Source organism: Abramis brama, assembly GCF_963993115.1.
Source record: "Abramis brama genome assembly, chromosome: 16".
NCBI classification, from domain to species: Eukaryota; Metazoa; Chordata; class Actinopteri; order Cypriniformes; family Leuciscidae; genus Abramis; species Abramis brama.
In genome coordinates this window covers 4,040,590-4,062,523 of record NC_139978.1, presented here as the reverse complement: position 1 = coordinate 4,062,523, position 21,934 = coordinate 4,040,590, and the positions used below count along the sequence as shown (strand labels likewise).

Sequence of the window (21,934 nt, the reverse complement as noted above, 5' to 3'; positions counted from 1 at the left end):
GGGGGACTTTAAACAGCAGAACATGCAGGTACTCAGGCCTACTGACCATAACATCCTGAATATTCTGTTAATCAGCTTGTTACACTTTTATATGCAAGTATGTTCTGCTATTGAAGTATTAATTATAAAAAACAGCCACAAACAAACATTCTTGACAAATAAGTTTTTTTTTTTTTTATTGAACCAAATGTCACATAGCCTAACAGGTTTCAGCATACAGCCAAGAAAGGATGCTTAGATATTATAGCTGCAAAAGATTATGAAGGATAAAACAAACAAATAAACAAATATTTATTCCTTTTTCATAGGGACACATTCAATATAGCACTTTTAACAATATAGATTGTCAAAACAGCTTTACAGTGATAATATGAATTGTTTGTGAATATAATTTTTTAAGATAAATCACAGTTGTAAAACAAATGATTGAGTCTTCCGTCCACGAATTTTGATGAGGAAACTTTACATGGGTAGATTTTGTGAAATATTTTAAAGCGTATCTCTTTAACATTATTTAACATACAAACTGTATATGGATTTAACCATGCCTCTTTCCAATGAATTCTATTCTCTCTGTGCATAAAAAAAAAAAAAAAAAAAAAAAACCCTAGGAGCTTTGACAAAATGAGACAGATTTAATAAACAGGGAAAATTATGCAAATGATTTACGCACACATTAAAGAACACATGGATCATTTCCATAATGACATGAGTTAATTGCAATTCATAAATTCATGTATTTTCAGATTCCTTCTTCTTAAAATTATTTAATCACATTATTCAGTGACCTAAATTCAGTCCTTAATGCGTAGTATTATCTATTATTCCAAAGACATCTAAAAATATCATTTAGGAATATTTAAAATGGAACACTGCACTTCATAGCCTAATCTTATCTCATCTCATTTGTAGTGATCAGCCTTAATAATAGTCTCAATATGTTCACTGGCTTTGCATTTCCAGAGTGTTTTGACCTGTGTTGTGGAAATAATTCTATTCGAAAAGTGAGGAGGAAGGAGACAAGTGGAACCTTTGAAAAGTCAAAGTATCAAAATGTTTATTTCTTGCAAGAAATTGGCATTCACATACAGAGAGCATCTGATATGAGAAGGCAAGGGGTTAGTTCCCTTCGCCAAGGTTATATACCCTTAACACATCCTGGGTAGGCTGCATCTGTCTCAAAAGATCGCCTTGGTTACCTTAAAAGGAAACGTCTTTGTTCAAGATCTCTTGTCTAACATAAATTCTATCTAGACAGAACAATACCATGTCTGCTAAAGTTTCCTGTTCTCAGCTGCTGCTCGAATTCACACATTTTGCCTATCTCTCGTTCGATCAAAGCTGCGCACATATTTTTCACACTTGAAGTACACAAAAGGTCACTTGAAGTACACAAAAGGTCACTTGGAGTACACATAGTCTCTTTGCTACTTAGTCTTCTATAGCCCAGAACATTTTGTTCCTGCAAGCTTGTCTTAACTTATGCATTTCTAAAAGCTTGGTTACATATCTTTAATAATGTGCTTTAGCTTATATGATTTCTTTAAATGCTTATGAGTAAAAATAAATGTTCAAAGTTAATACAAGTTGTACACACCTAGAAGTAAAAACAAATCTAAAAGTAAAAACACATCTAAAAGTAAAATAACACATCTAAAAGTAAAATTTCCATTACACCTGTAAAAAATGATGTTATTAGAAGCTTAAGTAGGCTACTAAAAGATTGTTTTAAATGTAGATTTTTACCACTTCAACAACACATTTTACTGAAACTCAGTAGTTGTTCTTTAGGGAATGTCACTTTGCAGAGGTGTTGTGACCTGTAGAAATGATGTGTTAGATGCACAATAATTACAGAAACAATGTAAAATCTCACACTTGAATTACCTCTCGAGCAACAGCCTCTTCAGAGACATCATCTTCTTGTTTTGAACCGGTGGTGTGGTTTTTAGTGATTTGTATATTTGAATGTGACATGATTTAGGAGGAGGGACCTAACTGGGTCATTAAAGAACATTTTTATACTCAATCTTTTCCCACTAGTACTACAGCAACACAATGGTAGATGATGTCTGGAGCAATTTTGGTGTTGGGATTTTAAGTGGTTCACTTTAAAAGAGTGATCTTTGGCTTCTCTCTTACAGTCCAACGCTCCTCTGCAAAGATCACATTGCTTGATGGCTTCCAAGGTTAAAAAATGTTAATCCCTTTAAAGATGTGTACATTATGATTAAATTCTGCTTACCTGAGAATTGTCTTATTTTTTTATTCTTTTAAATATATGGATGATTTTATAATTTTTCTACATGACAGACCTTTGTGTTGCTGTTTCGGAGATGAAGTACATCCCTCTGCCTTAATATCTTTTTAGATTTATGTTGTGGCAAACAAAATTATATCACTGAATAAGAGACAAACATGTCTAATTGTCTTTAAAGATTATTTATTTCCTTGCAAGAAAAGGTCAGGGGTCATACAGAGTGACAGTGAAGGTAGGGCATCCTTTCTCTTTTATAGTCTTGAAAAATATAGTTTAAAAATGGTTTAAAAAAAAATTAAAAAAAAATTGTAAAAATTAAAAATGTTAAGCCTTGCCAACAGAATGAAAGCCTAATAACAAAGATTGCATCATGTTATAGTTAAATGGCCCTGGGATTAAAAACTGCAGTTTCAATGGGGACATTTTTGTCCAAAAGGTCCTATTTTGAGGAACTATTTTGTGTTACTAATCTAAAATAGATTTTTTTTTTTTTTAAGGAAATGGGGGTGATAGTAATAGTAGAATAGTAAAATTCCAACAAAAATACACACCTGTGCCAAAATAAAAAAGATTAAAGAAAAAAACAGACAAAAATGTCCATAATGTCGCACAAGGGTTACAAAACGCCCTAACTCAGTCCATGATTGATGTGAAGCCTGTGGTGGCAAACAATTTTCTATTACTGAAGTCTTTCTATTAGAGACAAACATGCAACAATTGTCTTTAAAGATTATTTATTCCCTTGCAAGGAAAGGCCAGCGGTGATACAGTCATACAGAGTGTGACCACTAGAGGAGGGCATCCGTCCTGACTCAGATACAGATATATATCTCAGCCATAACTAACACCTGTTTATGATATAAAGCCCTCGATCTCAGTCATATACAGTCACACATTCATTTTTGTCAAGTCATGTATACAAAGTCATACACATACATTCATAAGGGTTAATAACAGTTTTTTTTGTTCTATCAATGTAGCAGAGGATCATGGGACATGCAATGCAATTTTCATAAAAATGATCACTCTCTTAAACTGAAATAAGGTTTTAAAAGAAGAAAGCTTAGTCTGTTTTTATGGGAATAGATGTTTAGCAAGCAAGTAAAGACTTTATCTGAAGCCGGGTTGAATGAATAAACACTCCTGACATAAAGTCACTTCAGTATAAACAAGAAATAGTACAGATGTTCAGAATAGAAAAAAACATATCTTAACTCAATTAATACATTTCACTGTAACTTCCGCTGGTTGTCATCATCAACTTTCGTTGTTTTTGGACATACATCATTAAAGTCCGCATAAACCGGAAGTTGCAAACGACTTTTCTCCAGTGTTGTGACGTATTTCCCAGTGAAACGGAATATTGAACAGAGGGCAGGGTTTTACTCTAGCGCTCCTCCTCTCCATCTCTCGCTCATTACAGACTAACGGTTTGAGGGGAGTGGTTAAGCGTTTCCCAACCCAATTCCTCAAACCTACGTCATCATCACTGGTTGGTCTTGCCATCCATTCATCTTCATCGAATTTGCCTCCGTCAACCACGACATGTGATGTGCAGTGTAAGCTCTGTGGTTTAACCCTGTCTTTTGCTCTTTGACACATAAAATAATCCCTTTTTATGTCTTTAAAGGCTGTATCAGCGATTTCAGGCCCAAAAAAAGGCCCAAACATACTGTAAATGATCTCACTCATCTAATCTTCCCTAACGATCCGCTAGCTGCCCGCCCCATAAGCATGCCGTCAAAAAAACACGTCTCTGTAGGCAGCCTAGGCTCTGAGATCTGCACACAAAAACAATTGGTTTCACCATCACTCAAAACTGTGAGGTGTTGTGAGGTTTTGCGCTCGTGCACGGCTGCACACGAAGTCGGAGCTGAAGAAGAAGCCAGCGTCTATCGACGAACAAGAGAAATTGAACATGGCTGAGTCAATCCCCAAGATGAGGAGGAGGATTAGGGCGAGGGAATACTATCGTGTTTATTCCAAGACACGGATAGTTATCGGGAAGGCTTTTGAAAGGTGGAGAGAACTTAAAGAACTGAACATTTTTAAATCGGACGCCAAGGTTGCACTGTTTCTTCTGGACAGGTGAGCAGCTGCTAGTGCTGACTTCGAGTGTAGCCGTGCACGAGCGCAAAACCTCACAACACCCTCCCCCGTCAGTGATTGGTTGGAACACTATTTGTTTTGGTTTTGAGTGGTTGGTGAATCCAATTATTTTTGTGTGCAGGGGCCTGTTTCAATAAGGAGGTTCAACCAACTCTGAGTTGACTTACCCTGAGATGGGAAACTCTGAGTTTTTGGTTTCAGAACAGCTGAAATTAGTTAGTTCAATCAACTCTGAGTTGACTGACTCTGAGTTAAGCGCGTGCACCACAACTATGAAAAGCCATTATCAATGGAGCGCAGATATTATGAGTCACCATGGCAACAGCGCCAGACAAAAAGAGGTCTTCATATTTCTTCACATTTTAATTACTGTTATACAGTGATGGGTGTAATTAATTACCAAGTAATCTAAATAATGTAATTTAATTAAAGGGATTACTCTTAATTCTTCTGTAATTTAAAGTTAAATCTGATGTAATTGTATTAGACTATAGAACAATTCTGTATAGGCTATGCATTTTTAAAAGTTATATTTTTTATGTAACCTTCTCCCTCTACACACTTTGGTCAATTCAATAATAATTCATGCAATTGTATATTGTTTATTTGAAAGCATTAAAAGTGCTGTTTCTTGTCTCTCCTTGTATTGTTCAAGTGTTTAAGGTTGACATGGGATTTAGTAATTAGTAATAAGTAGACCAATAATTTCTAAAGATAGTCATTATTACATTAATCTAATTACACTGTTGAAGATGTCATTTGTAGTTAGTAATACAAGTAACTTACCCAACTGTTATCAGAGGTAAAACTGGAAGAACAGTATGTTATTCAACCTAATTTTAATTTTCATGTAGGTGCAATCCTGCAGGCATTAAAAGAACATGGCAGCAGCTGAAATTTAAATATAAAAACATAATTCAGTCAAGTAAGGCTTGAGCATAGTATGGGTGTAGGCTACCTGACTTTACAAACATGTGACATATTAAATAACTAAAGCATCCAGTGTCTAGCAGTGCAGCTGCATTTACGGCTGAGGGAATTCCCAGACGGACTTCAGAGCCAGTCCCAAAGATCCAAGGGCCTTCATAAAATGTAAGAGGTTTACATATGTTTTTTTTTTTTTATATAGGCCATTTTTGATATTTCCATTTATTTTACTTTGGGTTAGGATTTCTGTTGGTCCCAATAGATTCTGATGGTAATATCTGTCTTTTGGAGCCTCCTGTCCCAACAGAACCCCAGTTGTAAGTCGCCTACTCAATACACCAGAAATTATGACAAATAGTGTTATAAAGTGTACTCAACCAAATGCTCATCACATGGGGATAAAGAGTTTCTGCTGCCACAGAGAGGCCTAATGTTAATATTATGTGTCTACACATCAAACAATCTACACATTCAAATGTTTTCACATTTTTATGTGGAGTAGCCTATGTTTAAATCTAAGTGTAAACAAGTATTTTTATCTCTCCCGCCCCCAGAGTGTGGAAGAACAGCAGGAGGACGGTCCATCAATTTCTGCTGCACAGATGAACAGTTCAGTGATTTCCAGTAAATGCCACAGTTTAATTCTGTAGAATTTGTTTAGAACTACATTATGTAACTCTAATCTACTACTGTGTTTTCAGTTGCCAGTTAAGGAGTTATATAGACTTCATCTTAGTTAAAAAAAAAAAAAGCAATATTTTACTTATTAATAAAAGATTCATTTTATTAATAAAAATGTACTGAAAGAATGAATGAGGTGTTTAAAAAAGGGGAGGAGACCAAAATAAACTCTGGGTTTACTGAAGAAAACCTGCTCCCGACCAGGTTAGGTTCACAGAGTAAGTTATCATGGTAACTGACTCTGAGTATAAGTTACCTCTCTTTCTGAAACAGGCTTGACTTACTCAGCTTTCTCAGGTTTAACATACCTCCCATTCTGAAACAGAAAACTCAGAGTTTCCCTCAATTCAGGGTTAACATACTCAGAGTTTTCATTTAACCTCCTTTCTGAAACAGGCCCCAGATCTCAGAGCCTAGGCTGCCTTTTTGACGGCCTGCTTATGGGGCGGACAGCTAGCGGATTGTTAGGAAAGATTAGATTAATGTGATCATTTATGTTTGGGCCCTTTTTTGGGCCTGAAATCCCTGATACAACCTTTAACACCATATTCATTAGCCCATTGTGGAGTTTCTAACAAGCAACAGGACTGGCTATCAATGTCAGGCCCAAAGTACACATTAAATCTCGTCCCATTAAGGGAGTAGGACCAGTGGTGTAGTCTAGTTTTTTGTAGTGAGTATACTCTAATAACCCCCCCCCCCCCCCACACACACACACACACCCCGCCGCATACTCACCCATCCCAGAGCGTCACCCCATAAGCACCACCACACTCACTAATGCATACAGTATGCATCGACATGTAATTGAGAGCATTATGAAATACTAAGTGTTATCAACATGTCAATTTATTATAAGCAACACAAGACTTTAACAGCCAATGACATTTACAGCTGGGGAGACTGGACTGATTTTCTACTGTTTAGTGTTAATCACCATCTAACTCAGTCAGTTAAGAGCTACCTTTAGCCTTAGATGTTATATGAATATGGTCCCTGAAGCACAGGTTTTATCAGTTGACAATTTTCAACATTTTTTTTAAAAAAACATTATAGGCACAAATACAAATTTACTTTTAGAAATGGTGTTTTTGAAAAAAATGTTATTTTAAAATACCTTTTACTGTGCAATTTCTTTCTAATTAATTTGAGTTAGACCGAACTTTTATTTTGGTGGGTTGTAGACATTTGAGTTTCTGTGTGTTTTAATAAACTATTATTATTATTATTATTATTATTATTATTATTATTATTAGGCCTGAAGTATACTCTGTGCAATAGTAATATATTTCTGTTATAATTTCTTCAAGTTATACAGAACTTTTATTTTGACAGGTTGTCGTAAAGACATTTCAGTTTCTATGTGTATATGAAACGAATGAATGGCGATAGTTTTATCAAATGAGATGGTGAAATTCTCACCAAGTGACTCTCATAGCAGCTCTGCGATGAAATGCACATGTGTAGCTTACATCATGTCTCAATACAGTGAAACGCTGAAAACACCACGAGCGTGAGTCATGCGTGCTTCTGTGTGTGTGTGTGTGTGTGTGTGTGTAGTGGAGCACACACTGAGCGCTCATTCCCAGAGACGCGTAGAACAATTGCAGTCTCTTTTAGCTTTAATATTCATAGACACTAGTCCATATCGAGATTTTATTCATTGTACAGCAGCTACTTTTGATTTATTCATTCAAAAATAGCCAAATTCCGTGACGTTCTGCTTTATATAGCACGTTCCATTTGTGACTGGATTCCGCGATTCGATCCGTCGCTTCGCAAACACAGACGGGATGAATTTATGAATTAAAGTGTGAAAGTTCTGACACAAAACGAAGTTGATACGTATCCTCACGCTTTTTTTAAGTGGGTATACGCAAATCCTTGGCCTTTTCTAGTGGGTATACGGCGTATACCTGCGTATCACGTAGACTACACCACTGAGTAGGACATGCTGGGACGTAATGAGTTAAAGTGCGTCCTGACTGTGTCGCACAATTTAGAGGTTCAGTGAACCGATCAGTAATTTGATGTCCTGAATCAGAAATGGACAGGTGAAGATTACAGTATTAGACATTGGCAGTAAACATTGCAAATCACATGGTCGTATATCACTATACCGCTATCTACAGTAAACAATACCCATGAACCCTCCAGTAAAAGAGGATACTTCTGTAATTTAAGTTATACAATTGTCAGAGAGAAACATAGCAAGCATTTTCTTCATTGCAGAGAGCCAAATCATTGTATGTGTGTGTGTGTATGTGTGTGTTTAGCTATGGTGTTTTCACTTCCCTTATCTGCGCGCCCAGCCCTCCTCCCTCCTGCTCTCCGTCTCCTCGCTCTCGGTTTGCTTATGCACTGTAAGGACAAAAAGCCGCCCAGTGCCCGTCTCTTTTGCACAGTCGACACCTGGTGCAGTCTCTGAGGTTATGGTCTTGTGCTTTGCAAATAAAGCATCCTTTGCTGGTAAAGTTTCCCCCTCCTCTTCCTCTACCCCTTCTTCTACCAGATGGTTGACCCCTCTGATGACTGTTGTTGCCCCATTGTGATACCATGTGATCTCGTTTCATCTTGCTTTTCTCCTGTTCTTCAGCGTGCAATGCATGAGCTAGAACAGAACCAATTGGCCCGTACCTCCACACAATGTACTTTGCTTTTACTGCTTGTGTGATCTCTTGTCTCAGTCCATTCAGGAAATAGCTTAGCAGGAAACATTCCCAGAGGTCTCTGTTTTGAGCCTCTTCAATCCCGCTATGTTTGTTGAAAACATCACATAGTCGGTCGTAATAGTCCTGGACAGATTCCTCTCTGCCCTGGCGGCAGTTGTATATATTTGACATGTCTATTTTGGTTGGGAACGCCATTTTAAAAGCATTCGCCAAGTCACTGATAGCTACTCGATAGCTATCGTTCGCTGGATTCTCCCACTCTCTGTGTTTTCGCCGGATGTCCGCGATGGACACTTTACCACTCACTTCATGCCAGACAGCCACTCCCAGTTTCACAGGCAACAGTCTCCTCAGTTCCGGCAAGCTGGGGCTGAATACTTGACAGAAAGTAGTCAGCCACTCAGAAAATCTTTCCCCGGAGTCGCTGGGTCTGGGCATATCGGCCATTAATTCTCTTATATCAGTTATAGTCCATGGTCGAAAGTCCATAATTGAGTCCTTTTGTCCAGCCACGTAAATCTTTGCTGGTTCAAGGGCTTTCAGGTTTGGACAGCAGTCGAGGCCTGGGTTCATTTTCCACACTTGCAGCTTCGCTACAGGATAAACATAGGGTAGTGAAACAGATAAAGTTCCTTCTCTAGGGAAATCATGGTATTTAATTAACCATCGTTTCATCTTGCTTTTCTCCTCTTCCAGCTGTTGTTCTTCAGCGTGCAATGCATGAACTAGAACAGAATGAATTTGTCCATTCCTCCACTCTATGTACTTTGCTTTTACTGCTTGTGCGATCTTTTGTCTCAGTCCATTCAGGAAACAGTTTCCCAGGTAACATTCCCAGAGGTCTCTGTTTTGAGCCTCTTCAATCCCGCTATGTTTGTTGAAAACATCACATAGTCGGTAGTAATATTCCTGGACAGATTCCTCTCTGCCCTGGTAGCAGTCGTTTATCTTTGACATGTCTATTTTGGTTGGGAACACCACTTTAAAAGCATCCGCCAAGTCACTGACAGCTACTCGATAGCTATCGTTCGCTGGATTCTCCCAATCCGGATGTTTTCGCCGGATGTCCGCGATGGACACTTTACCACTCACTTTATGCCAGACAGCCACTCCCAGTTTCACAGGCAACAGTCTCCTCAGTTCCGGCAAGCTGGGGCTGAATACTTGACAGAAAGTAGTCAGCCACTCAGAAAATTTTTTCCCGGAGTCACTGGGTCTGGGCATATCGGCCATTGCTTCTTTCATATCAGTTATAGTACATGGTCGAAAGTCCATTATTGAGTCCTCTTGTTCAGCCACGTCAATCTTTGCCGGTTCAAGGGCTTTCAGGTTTGGAGAGCAGTCGAGGTCTGGGTTCATTTTCCAAGCTTGCCGCTTCACCACAGGATTAGGATAGGGTAGTGGTAATGAAACAGATAAAGTTCCTTCTCTAGGGAAATCATGGTATTTAATTAACCCTGGTTTCATCTTGCTTTTCTCCTCTTCCAGCTGTTGTTCTTCAGCGTGCAATGCATGAGCTAGAACAGAACCAATTGGCCCGTTCCTCCAATCAATGTACTTTGCTTTTACTGCTTGTGTGATCTCTTGTCTCAGTCCATTCAGGAAATAGCTTCGCAGGTAACATTCCCAGAGGCCTCTGTTTTGAGCCTCTTCAATCCCGCTATATTTGTTGAAAACATTGCATAGTCGGTCGTAATAATCCTGGACAGATTCCTCTCTGCCCTGGCAGCAGTCGTTTATCTTTGATATGTCTATTCTGGTTGGGAACGCCACTTTAAAAGCATCCACCAAGTCACTGATAGCTACTCGATATCCATCGTTCGCTGGATTCTCCCACTCCGGGTGTTTTCGCCGGATGTCCGCGATGGACACTTTACCACTCACTTTATGCCAGACAGCCACTCCCAGTTTCACAGTCAACAGTCTCCTCAGTTCCGGCAAGCTGGGGCTGAATACTTGACAGAAAGTAGTCAGCCACTCAGAAAAAATTTTCCCGGAGTCGCTGGGCCTGGGCATATCGGCCATTGCTTCTTTCATATCAGTTATAGTACATGGTCGAAAGTCCATTATTGAGTCCTCTTGTCCAGCCACGTCAATCTTTGCCGGTTCAAGGGCTTTCAGGTTTGGAGAGCAGTCAAGGTCTGGGTTCATTTTCCACGCTTGCAGCTTCACCACAGGATTAGGATAGGGTGGTGGTAATGAAACAGGCAGAACAGGAGAAGGGTTAATAGGTTTTGGCTCATTTTTATTTATTTCCCCAACTTTCATAAATGGCAGCTCCTTCTGCATCGACTTTCTTTCTCTGCGTTCTGCCTCTTCTAACCAGCACAATATTGTTGGCTTACAATCCACGCACACATGTTTAGCATAACAACCACCCTTCTTTTTTCCACTCCCCTCTACAACAGAGTCTTTTACTACTGTCAGTCTAGTGACATTTAAAGTTCCTCCTCTAGGGAAATCATGGTAATTAATTAACCCTTCAATGCCCCTCATAGATTTGAACCCGTACGCTTTCCTCATCAGACAAAACACCGGTGTATCATACTGATAATTTTTACTCTGGGACATCCCCATGATGGTTGGTTATTCTCCGTAGTTATTTAGTATAGTCTCTAGAGAGATACAATTTTCACCTCTTAGGTACCTCTTTATAATTTTAGTTTGTCTTTCACCAGTCTTGGTTTGTACCACTTCAGTTCTTCTGATGATTCCAGTGGTGTTTCTCCCGGACCCTGGCGGGCGGCCCGTCGTCTCTTAAGTGTGCGAGGAAGGGCTGGATCTGCTCAGTCCAGGATCGTCAGTCACCGTCCTGTAGTGGCAAAAATATCTTGAATATCACTGCGTAAGAGACACTGAGTCAGATTGTCTTTTAAAGTAATGTATTCTCTTGCAAGAGAAGGTCAGACAGTCATCCAGACATTCAGAGCCCGCAGAGTGTAAGACGAGGAGGAGGTGCTGTGCGACACCTTTTATATTCTTTACCAAGGTCTCCTTCAGCTGTTGCTTTTCCTAGCAGTTTTGCACTAACTTTGGCACACTTTTGCACATGCTGCTATTCATCACTACTTCAGACACCGGGACCAACAGATTTAGATGCATCCTGACCTCTGAGGTCAAAATGTCCCTCTTCAGCTAACCCCCCCATCCTGCCTCACTCTGCATGGATACACATGTGCAAACATATGGCAAGCCGGTTTAGCTTAAATTGTACCCAGCGTTACTCGTCGTAATTGCACTTTTACTAGTGAGAATTCAAAGAGAGAGCTCTACAATTCAATTCTTACAAGTAAAAATTACAATAAGAGAGCTCTACAATTCAATTCTTACTAGTAAAAATTACAATAAGAGAGCTCTACAATTCAATTCTTACTAGTAAAAATTACAATAAGAGAGCTCTACAATTCAATTCTTACTAGTAAAAATTACAATAAGAGAGCTCTGCAATTCAATTCTTACTAGTAAAAATTACAATTAGAGAGCTCTGCAATTCAATTCTTACTAGTAAAAATTACAATAAGAGAGCTCTGCAATTCAATTCTTACTAGTAAAAATGACAATTAGAGAGCTCTACAATTCAATTCTTACTAGTAAAAATTACAATAAGAGAGCTCTACAATTCAATTCTTACTAGTAAAAATTACAATTAGAGAGCTCTGCAATTCAATTCTTACTAGTAAAAATTACAATAAGAGAGCTCTGCAATTCAATTCTTACTAGTAAAAATTACAATTAGAGAGCTCTGCAATTCAATTCTTACTAGTAAAAATTACAATAATAGAGCTCTACAATTCAATTCTTACTAGTAAAAATGACAATTAGAGAGCTCTACAATTCAATTCTTACTAGTAAAAATTACAATAAGAGAGCTCTGCAATTCAATTCTTACTAGTAAAAATTACAATAAGAGAGCTCTACAATTCAATTCTTACTAGTAAAAATTACAATAAGAGAGCTCTGCAATTAAATTCTTACTAGTAAAAATTACAATAAGAGAGCTCTACAATTAAATTCTTACTAGTAAAAATTACAATAAGAGAGCTCTACAAATGAATTTTTACTAGTCATATGACTCCATTGACTTCCATTCATTTTTAATTACGGAGCTCTACAGTTGAATTGTTACTAGTAAGAATTACAATTAAGAGAGCTCTCTTCAATTATTATTAGTAACAATTCCAATTAGAGAGCTATACAATTTAGTTTTTAATAGTAAAAAAATGGGTAACACTTTACTTGAAGGGGTGTGCATAAGACTGACATGACAACTTCATAATCATGACATGACACGTGTCATAAATATGAAGGAGGTCTTATGCATGTTTATGACAACTGTCATTAAGTGTCATTCGCTCAATTATGACATTTTTAATGCAAATATGACATTGTTTGAGATGTCTTTGTTATGGCAACTTGACATAAACCAATACATCATAACCTGTCAGTGTCTTTGTCATGACAACTTGACATTACCAAGACAACATAAATTGTCATAAATATGTTATAAACATGACATAGCAGATTAACTATCAAACTTAAGAAACCACTTAGCTTTATGGGTTAACATTTCATTAAACTGTCAGGTTGGTTTTGACATTGGCTGTCATGAGGCTATTATAACTGTGTCATGAATGTTTTTCTTGACCTCAACTACAGTGGTACAAATTTAATTTGTCATTAAAATGTTATAATGGCTTCATGACAGCCAATGTCAAAACCAACCACATGACAGTTTAATGAAATGTTAACCCATAAAGCTAAGTGGTTTCTTAAGTCTGATAATTAATCTGCTATGTCATGTTTATGACATATTTATGACAGATTGTGTTGTCTTAGTAATGTCAAGTTGCCATAACAAAGACATCTCACACAATGTCATATTTGCATTAAAAATGAGCGAATGACACTTAATGACAGTTGTCATAAACATGCATAAAACCTCCTTCATATTCATGACGTGTCATGTCATGATTATGACGGTGTCATGTCAGTCTTATGCACACCCCTTCAAGTAAAGTGTTACCAAAAAATGAATTAAAGATATGTATAATTGCAGAGCTCTGTAATTGAATTAAAGAGCTCTGCAATTGCATTCTTACTAGTAACAAGTGAATTAGAGAGCTCTCCAATTGGAATTGTTACTAGTAATAATTGGATTAGAGAGCTCTCTATTTAAATTGTCTCAAGTAAGAATTGAATTAAAATAGCTCTGCAATTGCATTCTTACTAGTAACAATTCAATTGTAGAGCTCTCTAATTTAATTCTTACTAGTAAAAATGCAATTACGACGAGTAACGCTGGGTACAATTTAAGCTAAAACGGCTTGCCATACAAACATTCATAAATTTCCTGTTCACATACCACAATACAAACAATATAAACATGCGACTCACATTCCTTTGTAATCTCTACTGAAGATACATTTTTTCGGGTCCAAGAGGCACATCCAAAGAACCCCGCCGACTACACAAAATTGTTGTGGCAAACAAAATTATATCACTGAATAATTGTCATTAAATATGATTTATTTCCTTGCAAGAAAAAGTCTGCATTCATACAGAGTGCCTACAGAGTGTGACGGTGAAGGGAGGGCATTCTTCCTCTTTTAGTTGGGACTCTCAGACAGGGGCATGGACTGGGGGTAAGGGCCCCAAGGGGAGAGAGGGCCCTTGGAAAGTCTGGAATATATTTTATTTTAACTGGATATTTAACTAAATTAACTAAATTTCATAATGAATGTCAGATGAAATGTAAAGTTAGTGTATTGGCTGAATAACTTGGTTGATCTACTGACTACATTTTGTATACACAAAAGTAAAGACTATCTAAGGTGTGAGACCCACCCCTTGCTAATGCGCCAAATGGTTTAGTCCATCTGCACACATTTTGTTTATGTTACTTAGATCAAACTTCTGCTGTAGAAATGTCTTTCTCAAAGAAAGCCAAATCAGGCCACCAAAAAAGAAAGGAAAGACAGGAGAAGTAATGAAAACAAAATGAGGGGAAACAATTGGTAACTGACTTATTTTCAAAGAAAGGCGAGCACAAACTAGAACACGAAATATATAGTGCTAAACTGCTTGAATATCTCCGCGATCGTTAGTGCTAAAAATGAACTGAGAGAGCTAACATAGCCTACATTTTAAATTATTAGGTTATAATATCAACAATAAGCTAATCAGTGTCATAGGTATTTTAGGGGTGGCCAGGCAAGGGCCAGCAACCAGTCTGGGGTGGCACAGAAATCTTAATTATTTTATCATAAAAAATAATTTGACTATAATGTATTGGACTGTTTTAGTGCCTACACAACTGAATAAAGTTAATTTGTACTTAATTGTAATTGAGATAGTAGAATCATGGAATACTGAGTGAATTTTATATTTTTTTATTATTACCCACCACCTCATATTAAAATTAATTAAATAGTAATAAAAGGGCACACATTATAGCTAAAGTTCAACTTGCTCAGTTAGCTTGGTTCTGGTTCTCAAAATCTCCAATAGCTTGTTCTACATTGTTGCATCTACATGCGATAACATGCAGATAAATACTGTAGTCCAAAGATTATTCAACCTTTAATGCATTTTATATAATCAATGAACTCTGAGTATCTCAACTCATTCTGAGTTTGTCAAAAAAAAATTTACCTTTCTATATTAGTTGTCAAAATAAATAATTGCTATAAATAAAAATATAAAAAAATAAAAAATTATATCATACCTAAATTAAAAAGGAAAACAAAAGTTTTCTTTTGAATCCCCAAGAATGTGAACAAGGCGGAATTCAACAGCACACAATGTAAAATGTTATGTTTTTCATAATGTTATGTTGCCAGAATGTAAATTTAGTTATTTTATGGATTTAAAAATTATCCATTTTTGTTTGTCCTTAACAAATGAACGCAAAATGAATGACTATCTTCTAGTACAAATGCACAGTGCTCACATTTAGGCCTATTTGGACCATTACATAACAGTTTGTGCCTTATATTGTGATCTCACATAGCAGAATATTTTAATCCAGACACATGTGACACATATATAACAAATACATGCATGTAGTTTTGACAGCTTTAATCGTTGTAACTAGTTACAGTTTAAAATATATAATTATACTTATAATTAATTTACGGATTATAATTAATCATAAATATTTTAGTTATTTTTTAGAATTGACTGTAGCAGAAATAATAGTACAATTATTTAATCCGTTCATCCAGTGAACAGAAGGCATAATCAATTATTAATTCTAGGAAATATATTATCTTCCTGGCCAAGAAAGAATAACCTTTTCCAACTAAAGTAAATAAAGTTCTAGCAGGGTAATAGCATAGGTATCGCTAGATCAAGATGTTTAAGTGACTTCGATAAGCGTCGATTTAAGTGTTTCATAAATGAAACTAGGCTACACACACAACTAAGTTCTCATAAACTAAGCAAAGATTGTATACAAAATCAAGAAAAGTAAAGAAAGTGAAGAAAGAGCGAGAGAGAAGAAAAGACAATGGCAAGATTACAATCAGTTAACCACAACCTACGAGAAACATCAGAGAATCAGGGTCACTATAACTTGGAAACGCATATAAAGGCTGTGAACGGGTAGGCCTACTTGCACTGACTTTGGTTGCTGAACAAGTCCAGACGCAGGAGATTCTTGATGATTTTGCCAGGAGTGCGCTGAAGCGTTCGTTTGGTGGTCCACGTTGAATCCAAAGAAGTTAACTTGACGATGAAGAAGACAGGAGGATGTTGTCTCAAAGAGATTGAGCAAAGATCTGAACTACAGTAATCAGTTGCTCTCAGTTCACACCCATTTGTTGAGGTGACCAATCTAAGATGACCGGGAGAAAGTCTTTGTTCATCTTATCTCCATTTGCATGTTCATGCTGGCATGGAGAATTTGTGCAGTCTTTACACAAAAATATGGTACAAATATTTATGATGCAATTTATTAAAACATGTTGTACACCATTGATTATAAAATCAAAAGGGGATTATTTTGATACTAAGAAAAGACATTAAAGCAGTGATACATCATCTTTGGATATCAACATTGGAAGTCACTCTAACATAATTAAAGAATCATAAGTATAGGCTGATAAAACATAGGGACATGCATAAAACACAGGAGAAATACTATAAACATTTGGGGAAAGTTTGTGGGTAAGAATGGAGTAAATGTACTTTGTGTACTGGAGTTTGTCTCTATAGTCTTTAACCAAATGGCTAGTGTCTCCTGTGCTGTCTCTGAGGGTTACTGTGTCTCCTGCTGAGATCGTTCAGCGGAGCCGAGGTGATGAAAGCCTTTGAAGAGAACTGGTTTCAGGGTCGATGACAACAGGGGAGAGGGGGAAGGTTTTGAAAGTTGAAAGTTTATTTGCCATTTGTACCGGTACAGCTATACAGGTACATAGGAATGTCTGTAGCAGAGCTCGTTGAGTCAGCATTTAAAAAAAGACCAACTAACAAACTACACACACTAAATAGACTTCGAGAGATACAGTCAACGAAGAGCAGCACAAACCTATCTCAAGCAAACCCACACACACTAAAGATTATTACTTAAAGATTAAATTAAGATTAAAAAATATTGCACTGTCTCGAGATAATACGTAATATAAGTATTTAAAACTTACTGTAATAAAACATTCTCTATTAACAGAGACCGACACATGAACACAACACAGACTATCTCTAATAGTCCAGTCATTTTAAGACAAAATGGGGGTCAACCGTGAACAAATTGCAACAGAAGCAAACTAAACTGATTTTGTATCCTCAATATGTCCTGAGTAAGGAAAAAAAGAAGAAATTGAGAAATTTTTAACAAATTAAGAATTTTACTGTTATATGTCAACAAGATTCAACAAGACATTTTCACCTGGCTAGACCCAATGTTTAGATCTGTTGTGGTATTTATGCAAATTAGCACATACGTAATTAGATTATGCACCGTTTGTCCATGTTAACAAACAATTTCAAAAAACTTGTAATACATTTTTTGTTTGTCTTGGTGTAAGTAATCAACTCAGTAATTTTCATGGTGATATCTGAAGGTTAAAATGTTTACCCTATTCACGTAAGAAGAAGAATGAATAGGCGTATGAATAGGATATATTTGGGTCTTTTTCAAAACTTTCCCCTAATGGGATTCTTTGGGACTTTTTTTTTCCTTACTCAGGACATATTGAGGATACAAAATCAGTTGAGTTTGCTTCTGTTGCAATTTTTTCAAACCTTTTTTCATAAAATGACTGGACTATAACATCTCTATATAAAAGGAGGTAACACCTGTCATTTTACAAAAATGAGACATAAATGGAACATATTTGTTCCCTCTGCCATGTCCTTCGCCATCAGTCTAACCGTAGCTGGAAAAAAACTGTTATAAAACCGCACCCTGTGTGAGATAATACTGTCCGGTCTGCCATATCTCACGTTGTATATTGAGTGTTTAGGCCTGAACATGGAATGAGCAGGGTGGTGTGTGTCCCTGAGAATGTTCTTAGCTCTCTTCCTGCAGCATTGTGTGTATAGAGTGTCCACAGATTGAAGGTTCGTGACCCTTTGTGACCCTTTGGAGAGCTCTCCTTTCTGCCTGGGCCATTTGTTAGGATGCTTTCCACAAGTCCTCTATAGGCCTGGATGAGTGGGTTGCGGCTCAGTCCTGCCTTCCTTAGCAGCTTGATAAAATAAAGCCGCTGTTGGGCCTTCTTCACCGTGACAGCAGTGTTTATGGTCCAACTCAAGTCTGATGACACATGCAGGCCTAGGAACTTGTGACTCTCAGCTTTTTCCACCTCAGTCCTCTTGATGGTCAGTGGTTGGAGCTAAACTGTGCAGGGCAGTGGCCCTCCAGGACCGAGTTTGAGAAACCCTGCTTTAAGCAATATTTGGTAACACTTTACTTGAAGGGGTGTGCATAAGACTGACATGACACCGTCATATTCATGACATGGCACATGTCATAAATATGAAGGAGGTCTTATGCATGTTTATGACAACTGTCATTACGTGTCATTCGCTCAATTATGACATTTTTAATGCAAATATGACATTGTTTGAGATGTCTTTGTTATGCCAACTTGACATAAACCAATACATCATAATCTGTCAGTGTCTTTGTCATGACAACTTGACATTACCAAGACAACACAACCTGTCATAAATATGTCATAAACATGACATAGCAGATTAATTATCAAACTTAAGAAACCACTTAGCTTTATGGGTTAACATTTCATTAAACTGTCAGGTGGTTGGTTTTGACATTGGCTGTCATGAGGACATTATAACTGTGTCATGAATGTTTTTCTTGACCTCAACTACAGTGGTACAAATTTAATTTGTCATTAAAATGTTATAATGGCTTCATGACAGCCAATGTCAAAACCAACCACATGACAGTTTAATGAAATGTTAACCCATAAAGCTAAGTGGTTTCTTAAGTCTGATAATTAATCTGCTATGTCATGTTTATGACATATTTATGACAGGTTGTGTTGTCTTAGTAAAGTCAAGTTGCCATAACAAAGACATCTCACACATATTTGCATTAAAAATGTCATAATTGAGCGAATGACACTTAATGACATTTGTCATAAATAGCATAAGACCTCCTTCATATTCATGACATGTGTCATGTCATGATTATGACGGTGTCATGTCAGTCTTATGCACACCCCTTCAAGTAAAGTGTTACCCAATATTTTTCCTTTTGAAATATCAAATGAGTTGAATGACTTCTCTAGGCTTATGAGATTTTACTTAGCCTAGAGAAAGCTATGGGTCACAAGGGTCATTGGAACCAATAGTTAAAGTGACCATATCTTAGTTAAAGCATTTACTTTACTGTGTTATATTGAAGTGTCCTCTCACTGAGAGAAAGAACATGTTATCTGGGTGTTTTGGTAAGAGTCTCCTGTTGATAGTTAGAGCCCGACCAAATCCAACCTTGAAGAAGCTGTGTGTATGTGTATGTGTGTGTGTTAGCATGCAGTATGGATAAGAGCAGGAGAGCAGCAATAACCCCCCTCAGGGTAAACAGAACCAACATGAATGTTGCAGATATCATTAATTCAATATTTTTTGAAGCTCAAATGTACATTATAATTCGAGAATTTAGTCTGATTCAAAGGGGAATGCCAAATCCTGATTGAACGAGAGGAGGAGCTGTGGATGGAGGAGGGTAATGGAGATGTGCTACTGCCTATCAATGTGTGGACATTTACGTTTATCTATTTCTTAGCCAATCAGAATCATTCAACCTGAAGCAATGACATAGCGTAGACCTTGATGAAGGGTAAACTACGAACTCCTTGTGAGTCTTGAAGCTGACTTCTGCCCCTGATGAAACTGCAAACTATCTTCAGTAAAAATGTTCTTTAATTTATTATAATTCTGACTCTTGTCTTAAATTGACTGCACTTCTAACTCCTGGGGCCCTATCTTGCACCCAGCGCAATTGACTTTGTACACCGATGCATGTATCATTCCTATTTTGCACCCGCGCACAGCGGACTTTTCCCTCCACAGACGCACATCGGTAAATTAGGGAATGAACTTGCGCTCCCGGGGGCGGTTCACCGAAAAGAGGAGGTATATTAAATGGTTTAAAGGAACTGTATGTAAGATTGTGGCCAAAACTGGTACTGCAATCACTTTCAAATTACTGTAGAGCGGTGTACATATACAGAACAATATATTTTGTTCATATATTACAATATATTGAATAGTACATAAGGAATTGCCGCTTTTCATATTTTGAAAAATACATTTAACGAATATCTTTATAATATATAGAACTGCTGGGAACTAGAAATCGGTTGTAACTCATTATGTGAATGTGTGTAAATATATATATATATGTGTGAACATACATTCACATTTATATGGGAGCATGTATGTGCAATATATGTACACAATAAAGGATAAAACTTTGTGAATATGACATGTAATGCTATATTTTGTCTTAATTTATAAATATGTTAAATGTATTAATATACAGCCATACATGGTCAATGCATATATTGCAGTATATTGAAAAATATAAGCACTAGTTTCCCATATATGGAAATGTAATATCGCATTATATTTTGCAGTATATTCCCATATATTTTTGTTCCGCAAGGGTATGGCTTTCTTAATTTCATGCAAATTCACTTCAGGTGTGTTTTTAAGCCTGTTGAACTCAGTGTTCACTCCTTGAACCTTTTGCGATTCTCCCTCTTCTGATGATAGCTGCATGTCAGAATTGTGTATGTGTTTTTCTATGCATGATCTGACCAGTACAGCATTCAGTGAGTGTTTGAGGTTTTGGAAATGATTATCTTGCACAGCAGGACGAACACATTTGGCATGAAAAGACGCTTTTGACTTCCTACAGATCGTGAATCAAAGAGGACAGCACATATTTTTTTACCCAAACTGATAATATAAGTAGTTAGTCCATGATATTCAGAAGCAGGAGAAGGAAAGGATAGTAATAGGATAGTATTTGTACAGTTTATTTTTCAATGTCAAGAGTATTGTAATTAGCCGTTCATTTAATTTTACCAGTGAAGCGGATAAACTCTATATGTCACAGACATTACAGCACGTCACTCATTATTCTTGGTGAATATAGGAGATATGTTAAAATTTAAAAGAGCTGCAACTCTTGTAATGTCGCTGTCGGCCTCTTGACAGCGCGTCTGACCACTTTTCTCTTTGTCTTTTCATCAATTTTGGAAGCACACCCTGTTCTTGATAATGCCGTTGTTGTGTCATACTTTCTCCACTAGTTGATAAATGTCTTTATTAATGCCTGGGAAATGTTTTGTAACCTTCACCTAAGCGATACCTTTCAGTAAAGAGATCCCATCGTTGCTTTGTGGCTCTTGTAGTAGCAGCAACCAAGATGATGTCAGAAAAATCGGTCACACTTTATTTTACACTGGTGTCATTGTTACAGTGTATATATATATTTAAGTACTGAGTAATAATAAGCAACATGTACTTACTATAGGGTTAGGGTAGGATTAGGATTTGGTTGAGGGTTAGTTGCATGTAATTATGCATTATTTACTGTTATTACTATGGTAAGTACATGTAACTTATGTAACAAGTGCACTGTAAAATAAAGTGTTACCGAAAAATCTTACAAGAACAGCTGATATTTATTAGAGTTAATCAGAGTCACTTCAGGTGAAAACAGGTGTGTACTATTTCACATGAGCTTGATGATTAGTTTAATCTGAACAGTCAGACACATACCCAGTTATTAAAGTCTGTGCACATTTAT

General features: G+C 37.0%; 1 protein-coding gene across 3 annotated transcripts; it reads right to left on the bottom strand.

Annotated features, from left to right (window-relative positions):
* Positions 1-410: 410 nt before the first annotated feature.
* LOC311098449 (uncharacterized protein) lies at positions 411-14,212 on the bottom strand. 3 transcript variants are annotated; one of them, XR_014609480.1, is made up of 3 exons: positions 14,044-14,212; positions 1,678-11,461; positions 411-974 (listed from the first exon to the last, which is right to left on the bottom strand). XR_014609480.1 is itself a non-coding variant. In XM_084138649.1 (3 exons), exon 3 carries the CDS (start codon positions 10,798-10,800, stop codon positions 8,332-8,334), a length of 2,469 nt encoding a protein of 822 aa, XP_083994775.1. In that variant the 5' UTR covers positions 10,801-10,815; positions 11,297-11,461; positions 14,044-14,206; the 3' UTR covers positions 411-8,331. The 3 variants fall into 3 exon arrangements, 2 of the variants coding, with proteins under 2 accessions (XP_083994775.1, XP_083994774.1); XM_084138649.1 differs by having other exon boundaries at positions 411-10,815; positions 11,297-11,461; positions 14,044-14,206; XM_084138648.1 differs by having other exon boundaries at positions 411-11,461.
* Between the last annotated feature and the right edge of the window lie 7,722 nt (positions 14,213-21,934).